This window comes from Saccopteryx leptura, chromosome 1 (assembly GCF_036850995.1).
Source record: "Saccopteryx leptura isolate mSacLep1 chromosome 1, mSacLep1_pri_phased_curated, whole genome shotgun sequence".
NCBI lineage: Eukaryota > Metazoa > Chordata > Mammalia > Chiroptera > Emballonuridae > Saccopteryx > Saccopteryx leptura.
In genome coordinates, this window is record NC_089503.1 from 199663524 (window position 1) to 199684761 (window position 21238).

The following is a 21238-nucleotide window of genomic DNA, read 5'->3' on the forward strand; positions in this document are numbered from 1 at the left end:
GAATTTGAGGGCAGCCAGAGATTCTTAGGACTTGAAAGTGTATAGAGAGCAGGGATTTGAGTGAAATGAATAAGGTATTATCCAAGGACCCTGCTTCCTATCACAGGCCACTGGTTAGCTCCTGAGTCCCAGAGGGTCCCGGGTGAGACTCCCAAAGACCCATCAGAAAACAGCATCTGAGAGAACAGAGCCCAGCAAAAGCTCAATCAGGGAGCTGCGGGCGCTGCAGATGGAACTGTGGGTTCGAGCCCAGAGGAAGAGGAGGGGACCGGGACATGCCCTGGGCTTCCCCTCATGACACAGAAGCACTCCACCCTGGGGGTGAGGCCCCCTCCCTCCACATTTGCTCCCACACTTCCTTTTGTCTTAGCAAGACCATCCTAAGGGCAGTGAGGTGGACACTCACTGGTGCTTCCATGTGCACTTTCCTACTAACTGCTCGGCATCTTCCCACTTCTGTTATTCATTTGTATGCCTTACTTGGGAATACTGTCTGTTCATGTCCTCTGACCATTTTTTAATCAAATTTTTTATCAGGTGGGGCAATTCAAGCTACATTTTCTACAAGCCTGTCGTGCTCCAAAGACCATTACTTGAGTTTTGGAAGGGCGCGTGTCCACAGGTGGCACCTGTCACCTGTTATCAGGACTAGCAGTCTCAGCACTTTCTCCCCTGCAGCGTGGGGTCAAAGTTGCCAAGGAAAATACAGGCTGCCAAGCGCCAGGGGGAGCAGTGCCTTAGTTTACAGAGGTGCGCAGTCAGCCTCGGGGGTGGGCGTGGGTTTTGGGGGGCCAGCAGGCCCTCAGGGGGCGAGCAGCTGCGCTCACCCCTCAGGCTGTGCAGCAGACCCCATACTCTCTCTGAGGGGACAGGTGTAGCACAGGGCTGGCCAGGTGCTTCATGACACCTGAGCTTAAGCAGCAGGAAGAAGTGCACCCAGTCTGACACAGGGACAGGGACTCTCAGACAAGGTCACAAGTTCCACACAAGCTGTGAGGACTCTCTCTCCATAAGGAAGTGGTCCAGGCCCCAGGTCCATTTTCACGCGGCCCAGTGGCGGTCAGAAGGCTGTGTGTAGGGGGCTGCCTTTCCAAATAGATTGGCTCTTTCACTGAAAACAGTGAAATTACAAGAGTCATGGAATTAAATGAGTTAGAAAATATACTTATCCTGAGAGTTTTTATCCATTGGGAAGCAGCATGACGAAAGATACAAAATTTAGAATCCATGTTCTTAGTATCTATGAGTAACTGAGCAATTTTAAAGTTAAGTTCTCTGAACTTTTGTTTTCTCTTACGTAGCCGAAGCTAATACCACCAGCTTCCAAGTTGTAATGTATTCTGAGATAACAGGGAAAATCCCTGTCCTAAAATGCTAATATTAAATAGTACTAACTCCTAGGGAAATTTGGGTGATACAAGTACTGCTTTGAATTTTTTTATAGGAAGAATAGCAGCAAATAACATTACCAGATGGTTTTATTTAATACTTTACATATCTGAATAACTGCTGAAAAAGTAAATGTTAATCAGTTTTTAGAGTTGCACAAAAAGAAAATAATAAGGAAAGTAATGGCTTGTTTGCCCAATTTGTTTGCATGTGGGGTCAATTTCATTAAAATTTAAAAAAAAAAGTTAAGTGTTTGGACCCTTGGCCCTAACAATAGCAGCTGTAATTAATACTGTTCTTAGATTCATGGTTCAAAGAAATCATTACATTTTGTTTCTTAATGTTGTAAATTTAGCAACAGATTGGTAGAAACAAGTAACTTCTCACAGGGATTAGCCATCAAGAAACCAATTTGTGCATATAACCTGAAAGTTGAAAATGAATATTCAGATATTATGGAACTGTATAACACATACAAATTTGTTCACTTCCAGAAGGAACAAAAAACCAAACAGTATTAATAAATATGGGTCTTTCGCATCATTCTCAAAAATTCTTCCTCATTTATTTCTCCATCGCCACCACGATCAGCTTCATTAAGCATTTCCTGTAAAACGATATATAAATATATGTAAAACCTACTTAAAAATGAATGATACCAATGAGTATTCATATATTCAAAACAAAATTTTATTTTGTGTATTTGAATACAATTAAGATTATAACTATAAATTATAACATATAAGTAATTGCATATGATTCTACATGTAAATGTTATAAAAATAAGTAAGATTTACCTGCAGTTCATCATCTGTTAAGTTCTCCCCTAGATTCTTAGCAACCCTCTTGATATTATTTAATGTTATGCTTCCAGTATCATCAGCATCAAATAATTTGAAAGCTTTCAAAAGTTCTTCCTTTTCATCTTTTTCAGTCTTTAAAAACAGAAACAACAAAATGTTACCAGTCTTCCATAATTTTATTCTATGGAGCTGGACTTGCAGGTCTTTGAGGTGCAGAGCAGCAATGTACAGGGTAGCTGAGCTCTGACTTACCCTCCCGCTCTGCCTTTTTAAATTATGCCAGTACATTCCCATCTGCCCGCAGGGCATGTACACTCAGGGTTTACTGGGGTGGAAGAGGCACAGGGTCAAGGGCATGTGTTTATTAACCTCAGCAATTGAGATTTGTTACAAAAACGTGAGCTCCAAGAGAACAAGGAAGTCGGCTCACTCAGTGTTCCCGGAATGGTGCCCGGCAAAAACAGGCACTCAATAAATGCTCGTGGAATTCAGGACTTCTCACTTCTTATCTCTTTTTCTCTCTCCATTCGTACATCCTATTATTTTGTAACAAAAGACCTATTCTCCACCCTGGATGGTCTTCGCTATCACCCTGAAAACATCCTTAATCTTGCTATCTCTGTCTATACCCCAACCATCTTTAAATTCTTCTATGAAAACTCTGACTGCTCCAGCCCCCTCAAAATGCAGAAGGCTATTACTTATATTCGAGGAACACAATCACTACTATACCATTTTTACACTCATTATGGCAAAAAAATCTTCAAAATTAATGATGCCAGTTCCTTCTTTGTCCATTTCAGCGATCAATTTTTTAACTCCTTCTTTCTTTGGTTCAAATCCTAAGGCTTGCATTGCAATCTGAAATAGGAAGTAAATAAATTATTTATATGCCACAATCCCATTCCTAGCTTTTAAGTTACCTATTAATTATTTGATGCCTTCTCTCTCTCTCTCTCTCTCTTTTGTCATATAGACAAGGTATAAACCTAGAAAGTCAGATCAGCAGGACTTCCAATACTACTCTGCCACAGGCTTTGGTCAATTCATTTATAAAACAATAATAAAGCACTTAGCAAGATACAGTTTTGTCAGCGTGAGGCAGCTGCCTGCCCGGACAGGGGGAGTTCTGCACTGACGGGACTTTATATCAGGCTACTACTGTTCAAGGCTTAAAAGATTGCCACGAATAAATAACACGGTCTTAAAAAAATGTTTTAGAAGTAATTATAGAACCTTCAGTTCTTTTACATCTATGGTTCCAGACCCATCAACATCGACTAAGTCAAAGGCCTCTTTAATTGCTTGTTTTTGAGTTTCATTCAGTTCAATTTTTGCTTCTCTTTCCTTCCATTGGTCTGAACTTGTGCGGTAGTTGGACGCCTGTAATAAATACACATGTGGGTGAAACATGATGTAACCGCAAGTTACCAGACCAGAATACTTGATAAAATTGATAATCAACTAAATAGAATTATCATATGCAAATATCCTCTTCCCTATTATTTAATGAACCTCAACAATTTGCCCCTTTCTCCTTTTTGCTTTAGATATTAATATCTTGGTGGAAAGTCTGGTTCTTTTATTACCAATTAGATTTTCCTTCAAAATATTAGTGCCTTTAGAGAAGAAGCAGCAACAGAAGGCATGCTAGAAGAGCAGACACGTGGGAATACCATCGGCCTTACTTGGTGTATCTGAAAAGCCCCGTGCAGAAGGCATCTTTGCTTTCATTATGCCTAAATGTCTCACCATAAAACTTACTATGCGGGACATGCTTGGTTGGAGAATAATACCCTTCCCTCCCCTTCTAACATACATTACCTATGTTGCAGAGACTGAGAAAGGGGGAAAACTACTACATTTTCCAGGTGAAAAACTACATTGCTCACAAAAATTAGGGGATCAGGGAATGTGTAGCTACTCCAGTAATTTCAGCCTTTTGTATACTGCGTTTTCACCAATGAAATAAAAGTTGGTTTTGCATTTCGTTTGAATAATGGAACAGCTTTCTTTAACTTATCATTTGCTTTTCTGATGTTCTTGTTTAATAATAAAAAAATCAAATGCTTCTTTATTTTTTCTATCGCTTCATATTCATTTTGTAATATCCCCTAATTTTTGTGAGCAGTATACGTATCCAGGGTCCTGGATAAGAATAAATGTTAGGCCAGTTATCAGCAACCAGGGAAGGTGGGGGCCGTCTTCCTACTATCTGCCACCTTCCCCAGGCAAGCGAGGTCCGAAGTGCTTAGTTGCTGGTGGGCATCTTCTGCAGCCTCATCTCGGATGCTCGTCCCCAGCTCCGGCGTGAGCGGGCCTGAGCGTCCCTGCGCCGATTCCCGGGGTCCGGCTGCAGGTGCACCGGGACGGCCGCTTTCAGGACCCTCCGCCTCCCAACAGCGGCGAGCTCCGCGGTCCCCGCGCCGCCCGTTCTCCAGAGTCCCGTCCAGGCCCCCGGGTGTGTTTAGCGTCGTATCCGTTCTGTTCCCCAAGGGGAAACTGTCTTAGACGGGAGGCGGGAGCGGTCGATGGGGCCGGCGAAGGGGGAGTGAACTCGGAGAACCGCTCTCTGTCCCCGGCGCCGCGGACCACGCGGTCCTTTGGCAACAAGGAGGAGGGGTGCCTAATGACACCCGAGGATCCTGAACAGGAGGCGAAAATCCCGTTTCACGAACTAAACAAAATTCCTTCCTTGCTCTGGAAGGAAACACAGCCCCTTCTCCAGCCCCGACTCCAGCAGGAGGAGACGGCTGCGCACTCACCATGTAGCCCTGAGCGAGGCTCCCGGGCCTCACTGGTCAGTAGCGCTGCCCAACAGTCGCTTCCCTAGCTCCCAAGCGGTTGCTAAGGCCCCTGTGGCCGACGTCAGGCATCCCCGCCCACCTAGTAGGATCTACTGATTGACAGCTCTTATACCCAATGGGAAGAAAAGAAGCCCCTGGGGACCGCCCCGTCTCTATTATCTACCAATAGTGTGGCGCTCTGCCTTGCTCTTGTCTTCAGTAAGCGGAACTCTCCGTCTGGTTTCTTAGCGACCAGGCCCAGCCGCCGGCCCCTAGGCCCCGTTTCGTACATGCGTAGACTGCGTGCGGGGTGGGGCGTGTTCACCGGGGCTTTTGCGCGCTCCTTTGCCACTTCCCCGGGCTGCAACCTACCTGCCGGAGAGAAGCGAGTGCTGGCGTGTCCCCGGGCCTGGAGAGCAGAGTGAGGTTAGTAGCCAGGTGCTTCCAGCCATTGCTGAGTCTTGGGTAGAGTCGTGGTAGGCCCCTGTTTGCTTTTCCGACGCCTCGCGCCGGGAAGCGGTGAGAAAGAAGGGCGCGCTGGGTCCGAGTGACCCGTCCCGTTTTGGTTCACCGCCGGGAAGATGAGCAGAGGCGGCGGGGACACGCCGCGGGGGCCTCCTTAGTTCCTGCGGCGCCTGGGCTGTGTCACTGGGCGCTCTCCTCGTCCCTGGTCGGCGGGATGCTGGCGCGGGGCGTGGGCGGGGCGGGTCTCGCGTGCCCTGGGGGCCTCCTCGCGGGGGACAGGTCACTCCCGTGCCGTGGGGCGTATTTGCGGGGCAGGGCCTCGTCCCCGCACAGGCTCGCTCTCAGACAGCTATACCCACACTCTCACCCCATTGCGTCGGCTGCACCCTGAGATGTGGCCCGCGCGCGGTCCGTCCACATCGCGCCTGGATCCACGCGCTCGAATCCGACGCAGGCAGCCGGGTTGGCGCAGCAACGGCCGAGGCTTAGACGGCTGTATACCTTCCATAAATCAAAGCAAATTCCTGCTTAGAGGACCAGCCTCGCTGGTTCCGCCCAGTACTGGATCTGGTCTGGGACCAGCAAACGGGCAGGGGAGAGAGATGAGGTGGATCTCGGACTCGCTCGTGGGAATGGAGAAGGGATGCGCTCTTAAAGCGTATTTGAAACTTTCTGTGTGTTACCCAGGAGACCACCTCTCTGGTGAATGTGGAAGGAACCGAGTATACAGATGAATTAAAGCAAGGGACCACCCGAGCCAGGTTGCTTAATGGATAGAGTGTCGTTCTGGTGCATCGAGGTCTCCCGGGTTGGATCCCGGGTCAGGGCACATACAGAAGCAGCCAATGAGTCCACAACTAAGTGGAACGACAGGTTGATTTGATGCTCCTCTCTTGCTCCTGTTCTCTCTCTTTCTTTCTCTCCCCTCTCCCCTTCCTCTCTCTCTCCAATTAATGGAAAAAATTAAAATAAAAAAGCAAGTAACCCTCAGAATGGTGGGGGAGATTGACACAGACATAAATACAATGTTTATAATTCAGGGTGCTAAGTACTTTAGTAGATTTGGGTATAAAGTGCTTTGGGAGCCCAGGAAAGAGGCACTCACTAATCTTCCCTGGGGCATTGGAGGAGGCTGTTTCAAAAATGTGGCATTTGCTTTGAGTCATGAAAGATATATAGCATTTGCCAAGGTGAAGAGGGGGTAGAATATTCAAATCAGAGTATAGCATGTGCAAAAATGAAAATAAATGAATGTTCTAATGTGGCAACACCATGGGGCTTAAAAAGGCTGAAAATGAGTCGTCTTATTTAGATCGAGCCTTATAAATCATATTTTGGTAAGGTTCTTACATCCAGAATATATAAAGAAATCTTTCAAGTCAACAACAAAAAGACAACCCAATTTTAAAATAGGCAAAAGAGTTGAATAGATATTAATCCACAGATTATATACAAATGGTAAAATATCACATGAAAAGGTGTTTAAAACAATAGTCATTAGAGAAATGCAAAACAAAGCCACAGTGAAATATCACTTTAAAACCACTAGGATATCTATTATTAAAGCAAAATTTAAGAAAAAAAATAAAGAAAGAAGGGCCTGACCTGTGGTGGTGCAGTGAATAAAGCATCGACCTGGAACCCTTAGGTTGCCAGTTCGAAACCCTGGGCTTGCCAAGGCACATATGGGAGTTGATGCTTCCTGCTCCTCCATCCCCTTGTCTCTCTCTCTCGTCTCTCTAAAATGAAGAAAGTCTTTAAAAAAAAAAAAAAGAAGATAAATTTTGGTGAATATAGAGTTGAATAGTATTTCCCCAAAATTTACGTCCACCCAAAATCCCAGAAAGTGATTTTATTTGGAAATGGGGTCTTTGTAGATGTAATCATTTAAAATGAGGTCGTATCATAAACCCCAATGGCTTGTCCTCTTAAGAAGGCCATCAGGAAGGGAGACAGATTGGAGTTATGCTGCTGAAAGGCAGACACCTCTAGGAGCAGCTAGGAGCTGTAAGAGGCAAAAAACAAAAAACAAAAAAAAAAGTTCTTCCCAAGAGCCTTGGAATAAAACATGTCATGCCAATACCTTGATTCAGCTGCTACAGAAAACAGGTCAGCAGCTCCTCAGAAAGTTAAACGTAGACTTACCGTGTGACTTCTCTTGGTGTGTAGCCAAAGGAATTTAAAACAGGTACTCAAACACTTGTATACAAATGTTCACATTCTCACTATTCACAGTAATCAAAAGGTAAAAACAACCCAAATGTCCACCAAGGAATGAATGGATGAACAAAATGACGCATGTGTCCTATGGAATGTTATTCAGCCCCAGAAAGGGATGGTGTCCCAACCCATACTGCAGTGTGGATGAACCTCAGAAACAATGTGCTGTGTGAAATAAGCCAGACACACAAGGTCAATACTGTATCAGTCTATTTATATGAAGTATCCAGAATAGGTCAGTCCACAGAGACAGCAAATTGGTGGTCGCCAGGGGTGGTGGGTGGGGAGAACAGGGAGAGGCTGTTCAATGGCTACAGTGTTTCCCTATGGGGTGACAGATGTTTTGGAACTATGTAGACAAAGGTAGCAGTTACATCACATTGTGAATTTACCAAGTGCCACTGAATTGTGGTTAAGTTAGTTATGCGGATTTTATTTCCATTTTTGTTTTAAAGACTCAACTGTGAAGCTTTTAGAAGCAACATAAAAGAGTATCTTTTGTACTCAGTGGTAGGCAAAACTTTTTTAAAATAAAACCAGAAAGCAATAACCATCAAAAGAACAAAAGAAAAAAAAGAAAGGACTAGGGAAATAGGTTGCTTGAGATTTGGGGTGGTGAACTTAGAATGGCACCAATCATTTGTGTGTGTTTTTTTGTTTATTTTCAGCTGCCCCCAGGTACGTGTGGACTAGAGAGAGTTGGAGTTCATCAGGATTAGTGGCTTTGCAAAGTAAGATAAACCAAAGGAGGGACAAGGGTTTTGAGGGTGTCTGAACGAGAGAGGATTATAGTTACTGACAGATGGGAGCTTAGACTGAGTACAGAGAGAATTGATAATATGGAGGCTAAGACATGAGGGGCAGTGAAGGTGTGGCTAGATCAGGTAGTTGTGGGACATGGTGCGTCAGGATCACTGGCGTTGAGTATTTCGACGCCGTCTAGGGTTGTGCCTGTGTGTATTGAGTTATTTTTATTTTACAGAATTGAGAATTTCACAGAAGAGAACTTGAAACTGAGTTCAAACAGTCCATTCTGTGTTTTCCTAGACTGGGCTGGCTTTCGTCCTTGGTCCTGGGAAGCCTGTAGGAAGCTGCCTCTGGGGAGGCGTGTTATGGTCTCCGCTGATCTTAGTGTGTCGGGAAGTGTGTGCCCGGAAGCGTGTGCCGTTCAGCTGCAGGGAGGACTCGGTGATGTGGAGCAAGGTCACCAGTGCAGCGGCCAGAACTGGACAAGAAGGGAAGCTCTAATAGTTGTGTGCTCTTTGATATTTTAGGTTCAAAAGATTATGACAAAAATATTCCTGGAAGAATTATAGCGTGTCAGAGGCAGAAGAGAGCTTGTGGATCTACAATTTTAGCGCGAGGACGATATCTGAGAGCTCACACCTCCTACAACCGCTGGTTTTCTTATAGACAGCTTTTCAGCTCAGGACTCTTTTGTTTAAAAAGTTCTTTTCATTGGGCTAAAAAGTCTTCCTCTTCTAGCTTCTTCCTGTTAGTGTTAGATGTGGATTCTGAAAATCACATGGGAAAAGCCCGATCGCTCTTGAACTTCCTATAAAGAGTACTGTCTCTCCTTCCGACATTCTAGTCAGTGCCCAAGGCTGCACCCTCTTCCTGCCTCTCACCTCGGTCACCGTGGGACATTCCCAGCTGGCCTCTCTGCCTCCATGCTCACTCGCCCATTCAGTTCTCTATGCATTAACTGAGGGGTCCTACATCCAAACACAGACGACAGCATTGTTAGTCACGGTATTATAGCAAGTCCTCCTGAAGGACTAACTGCCAGGCCCTGCTCTGAGCACTGTGCTCATTCTTGTTGATGATAACCCCGTGACACAGAGTCTGTGACTAGTCCTGTGTTTCAGGCGTAGTAGTTAATTAACTTGCTGGAGGCTCTAGGGGAGGGCCAGATCCAACCCCAGAGCTGTGGCTTCAGAGTGCATGCTCGCACACATCATGTCAGGCTGTTCCTTGCTCTCCCTCACTTAACACACTGCCGTGCTGCAGTGCCAGGCCAGACTTGCCATGCCCACAGTGCCCAGCAGGCTGCGCCCCTTCCCTGCGTGGGAACCTCGTCTCTGCACTTCCCCACGTTCTTGATACTCCCATGAAACTCGACCTCTTGTTGTGTCCCGATGCCCCATTTGTTTTCACAAACCTCTGCACTTGCTACCTCCCCTTCAACCTGCTGACTCACGTTTTTCTTCAATACTCATTTCAGGCATTGCCTTCTTCTGGAAAAAGTACCCGTCACCAGCCTTTGGGACAAATTGTCTCTCCTCCAACACCCAAACCTTTATCACTAATCATCATCACACTGTATCATTGCACAGACCGCACTTCATGGAAATTGCACTGACCAGAATCTCCTCAAAGGCAGGGGCTCTCTCTTGTTCTCTTACAAGCATTTACAACCATGAGTTACAGTCAATAAGGTTCCAAGTTTTTATTTTATTTGCAGATGATGACTTATGGTGATGGCTCGCAGGGTCCTAAACAAAAGGAGGCACCTTGGACTTCAGCAACTTTCAGCCTTTGCGGACACGGGAAGAACTTTCCTGGGCCCAGTCAAAGCATCCAAGTTTATTGTGGATGAAGAGAGCCACGAGAGCATGTTGGTCAGTTCCGTCGTAAGACTTGTGGAAAGTCTGGATCTATCCAGCGCAGTGGGGCAGCTTCTCAGGGAAGCCATTCAAGCCCAGGACCACGCGTACAGAACCGGAACCAGCACTCTGCTGTTTCTTGTCGGGGCATGGAGCAGTGCTGCTGCAGAGTGTCTCCACTTGGGTGTCCCTGTGTCATTGATCGTATCGGGCATGGCAGAAGGCTTGAACTCTTGCATTGAGGAGGTGGTTTCCCTGCAAGTACCTCTCTGCAATGTGTTGGACCCTGTGGACAACACAGACACACCTGGACTTGAACCGTTTAGTGTCGGTGTGTGTCCCTTCCTACAAATCCCTGCTGATCCTAGTTTGATACTGAAAGAGCATGATCTTAACAATGGTGCCTTTCAGCCCCTGGGCATTTCCAGTCTTTCTGGGGGGCCTGTTAAATCAGCTAACCTTTTGAGACCTCGGGCTATGGTTGAAGCAAATAAAAACATGCCACCAACCCCTCAGACTCTGCGAGGCAGTCTGCCTGCTGACACCCTCTGCAGAAAGGTGGTACTGACTCACAGCAGGCATTGTAGTAAGGTGCGTGATGATCACTGGACACGCAGTCCCAGTGGAGTGCTAGAACAGCGAGGGGCAGCCACCCCCCAACCCCCCAGATGCAGATATCTGGTGGAGCTGGCGGCGGGTCTGAGCCATGGGGATCCCAGCAGCATGGGGTTAGCAGAAGGGTCCGTTCGACTGCAGCACCGGAACGCAGGTGTGCACCACTGCCACCGGGTGGCGCCATGGACGTTTGACATTTCGAGAGTCGTCACCTGCTGTTTCCCAGGTTTGCCTGAAACTTACTCTTGTGTGTGTCCAGGATACACCACTGTTGTATCAGAATCTTGCACTGCTCTGCTCGAGGACTTACAGAATTGGCCTCTCCGGGTGGTTCTCATCGAGGGTGACCTCACAGAGAATTATCGCCACCTGGGATTTAATAAGTCTGCAAATGTCAAAACAGTATTAGAAAGTGTGAAGGAGCTTCAGCAAGGCAGCTCAGAAGAACTGTGGACAAATCATGTATTACAGGTAATAAGCAAGTTCACCGTGGACCTAGTACTGGTACAAGGAAATGTATCTGAACACTTAATTGAAAAATGCATCCACCGGAAGCACCTGGTCATTGGGTCGGTGAAGAGAGGTGTGATGCAGGCGTTTGCAGAGGCTTCGGGGGCAGAGCCGGTGGCCTACATCACACAGGTGACTGAGAGCGCTGTGGGCAGAGGGGTCTGTGTGTCCTGGCGAAGCGTTCCCCTGGGCGTTGGAGACGGGGCCGGCAGAGTGGCAGTCACGCTGGAAGCAGAAGGAATGAATTTGGTTACGGTCGTGCTCACAGGCCCAGTCACCACACAAATGCAGAGCAGAGAAGACAGGTTCTGGGCCTGTGCCCACCGTCTGTATCACGCTCTAGAAGAGCAGAGGGTCTTCCTTGGAGGGGGCGCAATGGAGTTTCTGTGTCTGAGCCACCTTCACCGTCTCACGGGGCAGCCTCCTAAGGGAGGAGACCTGGTCTGCTCAGGAGGGCTGCACCGTCCTGCCTCGTGGCTGGCCTCTTCGCTGGCCCTGCACCGACCCACTGTGCTTCAGTGCCTGGCTGATGGCTGGCACAAGTACCTGTCCACTCTCATGTGCAACTCTGCCACCTGCTCCTCCAAATTCGAAGCCAGGACTCTGATTCAGCATCATCTGCAAAGTGCCACAGGCTCTGGCTCTCCATCATCTTACATCTTGAATGAGTACAGTAAACTGAACAGTGGGATGTCTAATTCCAGCATTTCAGATAAACTAGAACAGATGCCAACAGTTTATGACGTTGTCACACCAAAGATTGAGGCATGGCGCCGAGCTCTGGATCTGGTCCTGTTAGTTCTCCAGACAGACAGTGAAATTATCACTGGACTTGGACACACACAGATAAAATCACAGGACTCAGAGGGCTTTTTATTTTTTTAGTGTTCTTAGTTAAGCCTTTGGGGAATTATCTTTTGAAATATAGTATGCTAATAAGTTTTTAGTAGCCAGGTCATTGTGCCTAAAATGCTAGCTATTAGCCCTGGCTGGCTGGCTTAATGGTAGAGCGTCGGCTTGGTGTTTGGAAGGCTCGGGTTTGATTCCCAGCAAGGGCACACAGGAGAAGTGCCCATCTGCTTCTCTACCCTTCCCCTGCCACTTTCTCTCTATCTCTCTATCTCTCTCTTCACCTCCTGCAGTCAAAGCTCCATTGGAACAAAGTTGGCCCAGGCGCTGAGGACGGCTCCATGGCCTCTGCCTCAGGCAATGGAGTGGCTCCGGTTGCAACAGAACAGTGTCCCAAATGGGCAGAGCATCACCTCCTAGTGGGCTTGCCAGGTGGATCCTGGTCAGGCACATGTGGGAGTCTGTCTCTCTGCCTCCCTGCTTCTCACTTCAGAAAAATACAAAGAAAAAATAATAAATAAATAAATAAATAAAATGCTAGCTATTACCAAGAAGAAAATAATTGATGTCTGTTAATCACTGTACAGGTCTGAGATTTCCCTACTGGCAAACTAACAAGTTAGCATGTTGCTGTTTTGTGGGATGCTACAGAATCTGGGAGATGCTCTGGTCAGAGACAAAGGACTTTTATTTCCCACAGCGCAAACCATAGCCAGAGCCGCGCGTTGGTTTGTATCAGTTCCCTGTTTCCCTAAGTCCCGCAAGATCAACACAAAGGGCCAATAATGGAAGCCTGCACGCAGTGGATTGTGTGATGGGAGAGGAACATGGGGCTTGGGCTGTTCGCTGCTTTTTTAATAAATAGGAACAATTCCGTACTTTGTCCCGGGGGAGTTGTGACTCTGTGCCTCAAGGGTGCGCAGTGTAAGCACAAGCCTGAGACCTGGTTGGGTCCTTGCCCGCGCAGCACACCCAGAAGGTATGCAGTGTTGCTGAGACCCCATAATGGGCAGCCTCTTCCTGTGATTCACTCCTCAGCCTGACACATTCCTGGCCAAACGTGAGTCTCATGTGCGTGTGCCACTCCATGGGTCACTGATTAATATGACAGAGAGCTTGTTTAATCAATCCCAGGTCCATTCAGTTGGTCTCATATAGCAATTAAGCCTACTGCCATCAATAGACAGGCACACAGTGGAGCCGGTCTGCCGTCCTAACCTCAGTCCTGTCCCCCCAGGTCTTGAATTCCGTCGGCTATAAATTCTTAGGACCAATAGGTCTTTTATTAACCAGAATGTAGTCTAAGACCAATTATCTATTATGACCCATGCAAAAGAGTTTTGACTGAGTTACTGAGTTTTGGTGTCATGGCCAAAAACATTATAGAAAGCAACAGATGAACCAGAAAGCAACCCCACCCCTAATGGAGAGAACTTCCATGGCCATTTTCCCCACACACAGGTGCATAACCCCCACAGGCCACTCAACTTCAGGGTTTTTGCTTAAACCTGCTATTAATTACCATTCTATAAATATAATGAAGTCTCATAGGTAGTGTCACCAAGTAGTTGCAGCCTCGGATGTCATACATGGCAAACCCCCAGGGTTATTTGAAATGAAGAGAAGCATGTGAACAGTCAGATTGAAGCAAGTTGTCCTGGTTCCTGTGATTGTCCACGTTCACACCTGGGAGCTGCCCCTGATGTCCTGTACTTCCTTCAGTACTGAATAAGCCTTGATGAGGTGTTGCGTCTCTCGTTTGACTCCGAGGGGGATTGAGTGCTGTGAATCTGTCCAGATGGTTTCAGGAAACTTGACTTGGCAAACAGTGTTCTGAATTTTGTCTGAGTTTATCAGCCATTCCTACTGGTAGAAGTAGATGCCGCAGTCAGGTGGATAATGGCCACAGTCAGGGTCATAGAGACAGGCTTCTAACTTGTCAACCACCAGAATGTCATTTATATGGTAGTCTCCCTTTGTCCCTGGGGGATATGCCCAAGACCCTCAGTAAATGCCTGAAACTGTGGATAGTACTGAGCCCTATATGTGTTTTTTTTTTCCTTAAAGCAGCAGAGGTCAAAGTATAAGGTAGTTTTCCTGTACAATATTGAGAGCTAATCTCCCAAAAAGGTGTTGTAAAGCACATTTTTGCTTTATAAGGGCCCTCAGAACTTGACTCTGGAAAAACCTAAGAGGTTTCTTTCCTTTGACCTGTAGGTGGCGCACTTCCACTGCTGTGCTCTCAAAAGTTTGACCTGCTCGTTTCAAGTCCACAAAATGAGGGAGATGAACCAGGATGAGAGTAAGCATGACTGTTAGATCAGGAGAAGTAAAAAGCAGTTCCTTTGACATTATTGTGCATTTGGGGACGTTTAGCAGATACCTGGGTCAGAGTCCCATCTCTGCCCTGACCTTGCTGGGACTTGGGAAAGTGGTCCGAGGTCTCGTGGCCTCTTCTTTCTCCTTTAAGTCAGAGTTGAATGACGTCCTTCCTGTTGTACCTTCTGACTCTAAATTTTATGATTTTTGTTACCAATTTAAATCCCTGACAGATTTTGACTGATAGTGAAACTCATTTGAAATGAGGCAAAAATGTTTAAAAATTACCTTTTAAAAGATTATAATGATAAAACCAGATTAAAATTGCAAAAACTTTAATACATGATATTTTTATGTTGGGGTTTCAAAACTGACCAATTATAGATTCAGACCATTGTAGTGACTTATTTTATTGCCAACCAGAAGTAACACAATAGAGAATGACATAATTTTTAAATAATTTCATCTATAAGGTTGGCATTTAAGTGCCACTTACAAAGGAGACACAGTTAATGCCAGGAGACATGGAGAAAGGTGCTTTGCTCCGCCAGTACGGTATATTATAAAGCTTTACTTTTCTTTAGTTGTTTAGTGATTGTTTCTCGAGACCAGGGAGCTCAAGCTAAGCCAGTGACTCCTTGCTCAAGGCAGCGACCTTGGGCTCAAGCTAGTGACCTTGGGCTTCTAGCCAGTGACCTTGGGCTCAAGCCAGTGACCTTGGGCTTCTAGCCAGCGACCTTGGGCTCAAGCCAGTGACCTTGGGCTTCTAGCCAGTGACCTTGGGCTCAAGCCAGTGACCTTTGAGCTTTAAGACCACGGCCTCTGCGTTCAAGCCGGAGATTGTGTCAGTTATCCCACACTCAAGCCCGACCTCAAGCTGAAGAGCCCTTGCTCTGGCCTTGGGGTTTCTAACCCGGACCCTCAGCGTCCTAAGCCAATGCTCAATCTCTGCACCACCACCGATCAGGCATTTTCTTACTAATGTTTAGAGTGAAGTTCTGACTTTCAGAAATGATAATAATTTTAATTAGTCATAATTGTTTTACCTTGTATTATTATATCTCTGTATATAGTAGGACCAATTTTTCAAGTCCATTGAGTTGAATGCAATAGTTGGAACCACCTTCAAAAGATTTTTTTTTTCCTGATAGAATTGCCTGAAGTCAGATTTTTCTAAAGCATTATTTGAATCTAAGAATAAATTAGATTATCATTAAAAGTTTATTAGTGTGTGACATTCTAAAAGATACCTGATCAGCACTGCTCAGAACCATCAAGAGTATAAAAAAATGCAGCAGAGTCTGAGAAAGAGCCCCAGCCAGGAGAAGCCTAGGGAGACCTGACGAGTGAGACTGACAGGGTCCTGGAATGCAGAAGGGACTCTGGGTAAAAACTAAGGAATTCTGAGTCAAGTATAACTCTAGTTAGTGATTCCATATCAGTATTGCTTACTAATTGTACTGTACCATACGGGTAGAAGATGTTCATAATAAGGGAAACCATGTGGAGTATATGGGAATTCTGAGCAATTTTCACAACTTTTCTGTACACCTAAAGTATCCTAAAATTAAAACTTTATTTTAAAATTATGTTAGTCTATTCAGACAGTTATAATATCATCTCATGTATTGAACTAATACACTAAATAACCAAACCTAGTTTACTGTTAGTGTCCAGCTGCTGAGGGGGGAATCACCAGGCCACACAAGCATGCAGTCGGTGGATAGAGGAGATGCCGGTCCGTAAATGGAATGGTGCACTGCTAAGAGCGGAGGACGGACTGGTGAGTGCTCAGGACTGGTGAGTGCTCAGCCCTGCCGCGGGGTAGCCTGTGGGAGTGGCATCAGACAGCGGAACGCCCACTGGGCTCCGCACACACTGTTCCCACCCAGCTGTCTGCAGAGCCGTTGCTGTCGCACTCCAGAATGCAACGAAGTCTATCTACTTCAGAGTATGTTTGAGGTCTCCTTTTCTGAGTTTCTTCCTTTTCTATTTTGTTTGCCATATTTCTTGGCAACGGCATTAAAACTTTTTTTCCAACGTGTCTATCTTGAGAAAGAGTCTTTGTGCACTGTCCACTATGAATGAGAGGCAAATTGGGAATATCACAGTCTGTTGAAAACATTTGAGACAGGTTTGATGTCTAAAAAAAGGAGACCAGTTTCCTGTGTTAACCTTGGAGCAGGAGGTGGAAAAGCCCTTCTCAACAGGAGTCCACTCTGGACTAATATCCACTTTAAAGAAATGAGGCAGATACAGTGTAGTTTCCCCCTGGCCACTCTAGTTACCCATTAACATAGTTTCCTGTTAATGTAGGAAAAATGTTTTAAATGAGCATTTGTGTTTTCTTGTTTAAAAACAATAGAAACCTCTGTGGATGAAGTCATTTATTTTCTTAGAAATAATTACCGGTTTCCTGCAGTGTTTCTAAAACTGCTTTATAAGAAGCACATGGGCCATTGTCAAACAGCTGATTCCTGGACCAGGCAACCCCGCAGCCCTCATCTCAGGATTCTCATTCAGGATGCCTGAGGGCCCCGGAGAATCTTTTAAGTAGCACCCTCTTGTGCCCAGGTTAAGTCTTCCTCTTAGGTGAGCGGTTTGTACCCATTCTTAACCCTGGCTGCCCACTGGAACCGTGAGGAAAATTTTCAGCACTGCGGGTGCCCAACCTGCTGCTTCCACACCCGGGGCGCCATTTATTTATCTTGGGTAGGGCCTACGCATCAGTGGTTTTTGAGCTCCCCCTGGTTGGTGCTTGTGTGTAACCAGCGTCGAAACCATTCATCATGTGTGTGGAACCAAAATTAATGAGAAAACCCTGCGCTTTACTTCTTTGCCTCTAGTCAAAAAAATATTGGCTACTGAACATAGCACATGGGTCTTACTAGCATAATGCTGAGCAGAGGAAGCCAGGGACAGGCAGGCGTGCTAATGGACCGACTGCTGATAGATACAGGGTTGTTTGGGTGGGCGGGGGATGGAAATATTTTGGAATGAGTTAAAGCTGATGGTTGCAGAACATAGGAAATATAGTTAAAGCCACTGAAGTGTCCACTTCAACCCTGGAGTAGTACAAACTTTCCTGTACGTCCTTGTGCCTCCTGACCATCCAGAGTACCATTGATTTATTTTAAAAATGTGTAAGGCAACATTGTTTCTATACATTGGTTATCCAAGAAACGTGATTTTAAGTTAGTAAAACTGTAACTGGAGCAAATTTCATTTTTTGAAAAAGAAACTCCTGGGGGTCAGCGAGAATGAAAAAACACTCACTACTCAAAGGGTTAAAGTAAGGGATTTTATGTTGTGTGAAGGATAGTTCAACTTGAAGGTGCTATTAAATCAGAACATATGGCTTAGCCCTTTTTTGTAGATTTTAGAAACAACCATACAAAGCAGGGTTAGCTGTCCGGTTAGCGGCTCTGTTTGGAGGGAGGGGGTGCGTGATGCCAAGCACGGGGGAGGAGGGCCCTTGGGTGCTGGCTGGGCTATCATCCCATGACCCGGGTGGTGGTCCCGGGGTGCGTTCACGCTGTGGTCATGCTGTTTGAACTGTGTTGATGATTTGTGCTGCGGGAAAACTGAGTGACCAGAGGAAATTAAAAGAGGTCCCGGCTCCAGCACTGAGATGACAGGGAAGAATCTGTCCTAACCATAATGAAGGCAAATCTGACGAAACACCAAGATGATGTTTTACCGTAGGGGTCATTTCACACTGGGATTGTGTGCCAGAGGTGGCTATAGACCAGCGGTTCTCCCCCTGTGTTTTGGTCGTTCGACCCCCGCCGGGTCGCGACCGACAGGTTGAGAACCGCTGCTATAGACACTGTCCCCGGAACTCTGGAAACTAGCCTTGCTGGAAAGTCGTCCTAATCTGAGATCCTATCTTGTCATTGGCCAAAGAATAGTATTTTGAAACTTAATCCAGTTCTTTGAGACTATCTTTCATTTATACTTACTTTTCTATTCTGGGCAGTAAAATGTTAGACAAAATCAAAGAAAAACAGAACCTCGAATTCCCGTATCAGGAAACCTGCCAGAGAGAATTAGCTAATTCATATCTTTCTAGTTAGAGCAAACCTTACTGTAATCTGTTTCATCAGACATCAGACTGAGTTTCCCAAGCTCGGTTTCATTTTCTTTCATATTGTTGCCAATAGGCTTCTCTTGATCGCTCTGCTGGTGCAGCATCCCAGACTCTCCTCTCCCTTTGTTTACTGCCTGCCTGGGCTCCGTGGACTGAGTTGTTTCCCACTGCCTTTCGTCAGAATCTCCAGGGTTTCATCACTTTTCATTTCTGTAGCTCTATTCATACTTCTCAAGACCTTTGGTTTCCAGAAATGACTGCAGTATTGCGAGGTTCTGGAAAATGTCTGCTTCCTTTTGTAATCCCAGTACGGGTCGCATTGACCCCTCGGGTTCCGGGGGTACGTGCTAGTCGGTTCCGCATTGTCCTGATTTCATAAGCCCTGTGCATACAATCTCTTCCTGTGACACTGGGCCGGCTTTTCCATGACCTTCTGTGGGCTCTGCCTCTGGGCTTGGACAGCTAAGGTTTATGTGGTTTACAAAGAAAACCAGCCTCATTTAAAATTTACTTTGTTCATAATAGCTAGAAAGGTTTTTTGTGAAGATTCTCCGCTTCAGTCTCCTCATTTTCTAGACGAGGACTCGGAGGGCCCGAGAAATCCATGCGGCTAATTACTGATGAAGCCCTTACAGTGCTGTACTGTTGTGTTTAATTCATCTGCCTCTTATTTTTTCTAAGCAATATTTTCAATTTATAGGCACACTGAGCCATTCTGGCTTTTTTTCCCTCCTGTTTAATTCCTTTAAAACTTTTTAGTGAATCATTTAGCTCCTTTTTAATATCAGATGTTCAAGCTAGCTAGTCAGCACCATGTAATACACGATTAGCACAACTTTAAGAACTTCCTCAGAGCAAAATATTTTTTCCGTTGTTTTTTAATGCGTTGTTGTTGTTTTCCTTCTTCCATACTGAATTTTCCAAATAGAGCCCCTGCAATAGTCACTTCTTCACCTTCTCACACTTCTTCCATTTTTAGGGTAATGGCCAGATGCTGAGCTCCGTGTCAGTTGTTCCCATTTCACGGATGAGGTAGCAGAGGCACAGAGGTGTTCTCCATGGCAGACGGGAGAAGACCTAGGCTTCGGTAACCCAGATCTAGCACTTACCTTTTTATCTTTTTTTTTTAAATAAAGTTTGTGCTTCTGTGTTGCCCAGCAGAAATCTGCAGATTGCAACCACACGGTTTTATAGCCTGCAGCCCTACCGCAGGAGACAAGCAGAGAGCCCCGGACCTCACTGGAATGTGGAAGGCAACCAGACACTGGCTCACGTCCATCCCCTGAGGACAGGGAGTGATGGGGATGCCCTGGCACAGCCCCATGTTCCTCACTGCCCCATGTTCCAGAGAGACCAGAGCAGGGGCTGCCAGACGTGGGCCAAGCTGTGGCCCAGACCCAGGCCACTGGGACACTTGGGTGGTCCCATGGCACCAGGGCAGAGCACCTTGCTGACAACCTCCCTGACCTGCAGTCCTGTGTCCCTTCTACCAGCAGTGACACTTTCTCTATTCAACCCCTTTCCTGTTTATGAGTAAGGCTGTGTGGTTGTCCTCACAGAAATCACTCACGGCCTGTTCTCCTTAGTTCACGGCCTTCTCCCAGGTTATCCGATGGTCTCCACTGTGCTACCAGGAAGAAGAAGAAAGTTGGTGAGCCATGCATTTCCATATAATTAACCATCCAGACTTAGCGGCTCAAACCAACAACCACTTCGTGTTCCTCACGATTCTGCGCCTTGGCTGGGTGCTCCTCTGCTGGTTTTGCCTCAGCGTTCGGCTACAGGTCCGCTGGCTGGAAGGTCCCAGGTGGCCTTGGGCACTGGCTCTCAGCGGGACCAGCCCCTTGCTTCTCAGCACCGTCATTTTCTGGCCGCTGGACAGGCTGCCCCCACGTCAGTCTCGGGCAGCCTTGTCCGAGAACCACAGCAGAAGCTGAAGGTCTACTTAGGGAGTCACAAACTTCTCTTCTGCCACATTCTTCTGGTCAAAGCAAATAATAAAAGGAGCCAAGGTTCAAGGAGCGGGGATAGGCTGAGAGCAGGTGCAGAAAGCGTGTACCCGGAGTTTTTAAGCTGACCAATACCAAAGCCTCAGGACCTTCAACTAAACAGACAGGTTCACTGCAGCCCCAACCTACTCCGACCTTACTTTTCATTTCGGTACACAAGACTGCCCGTTGACTCACATCTTCAGGTCTTGTCTCTGCGATAAAGGCAGAGTAATACTAACAGGTCTCAAGGATAGGAAATTAAGGAAACTACTAAAATTGTCATAGCCCAGAAATATTTGCAAGAGGGAGTAGAGGTACCAAGTCTTTCTTTCTGTAGGCAAAGTGACCTGACAAGTGTGGTTTCCAAACCTCAGAGTTATGTCAGTTTGACTCCAAATCTCTTTAGTTAATAATAGAATGGAGAAGAAAACTAGCCAAAGATTTTCTTACTCAGAGGGAATTTGCAAATTAACTCTTCAGTAACCGTTGGTTGGCCAGCACCCACTGACAGGAATTTGTCTTTTCACCTCCTCCCTTGCGTAACTGGGGAAAGTGAAATGAGATAATTCATGTGCCTCCGGGATGCCTGCCTTCC

The 21238-nt window shown here is 46.2% G+C and overlaps 2 protein-coding genes across 14 annotated transcripts in view; one reads left to right on the forward strand and one right to left on the reverse strand.

Moving 5' to 3' along the window:
* Nucleotides 1–1481: 1481 nt before the first annotated feature.
* Nucleotides 1482–5034, reverse strand: LOC136389128 (centrin-4-like). The gene is made up of 5 exons (XM_066360904.1): nucleotides 4958–5034; nucleotides 3429–3575; nucleotides 2925–3053; nucleotides 2187–2324; nucleotides 1482–1996 (listed from the first exon to the last, which is right to left on the reverse strand). Exons 1-5 carry the CDS (start codon nucleotides 4958–4960, stop codon nucleotides 1907–1909), a joined length of 507 nt encoding a protein of 168 aa, XP_066217001.1. The 5' UTR covers nucleotides 4961–5034; the 3' UTR covers nucleotides 1482–1906.
* Nucleotides 5035–5237: 203 nt separating this feature from the next.
* Nucleotides 5238–21238, forward strand: part of BBS12 (Bardet-Biedl syndrome 12) — a 38833-nt gene continuing 22832 nt past the window's right edge. For 8 of the 13 annotated variants that reach the window (XR_010751523.1, XR_010751517.1, XR_010751513.1 and 5 more), the window contains exons 1-2: nucleotides 5238–5404; nucleotides 14461–14545. Coding sequence is in view for 1 of the 13 variants with exons in the window: in XM_066384764.1 (XP_066240861.1) it covers nucleotides 10138–12279 (2142 nt within the window). In the remaining 12 variants the exon portion in view is untranslated. Of the gene's footprint in view, nucleotides 5405–10127; nucleotides 12999–14460; nucleotides 14546–21238 lie in introns of those variants that run through there. The other 5 variants (XR_010751520.1, XR_010751516.1, XR_010751521.1 and 2 more) reach the window with 2 other exon arrangements.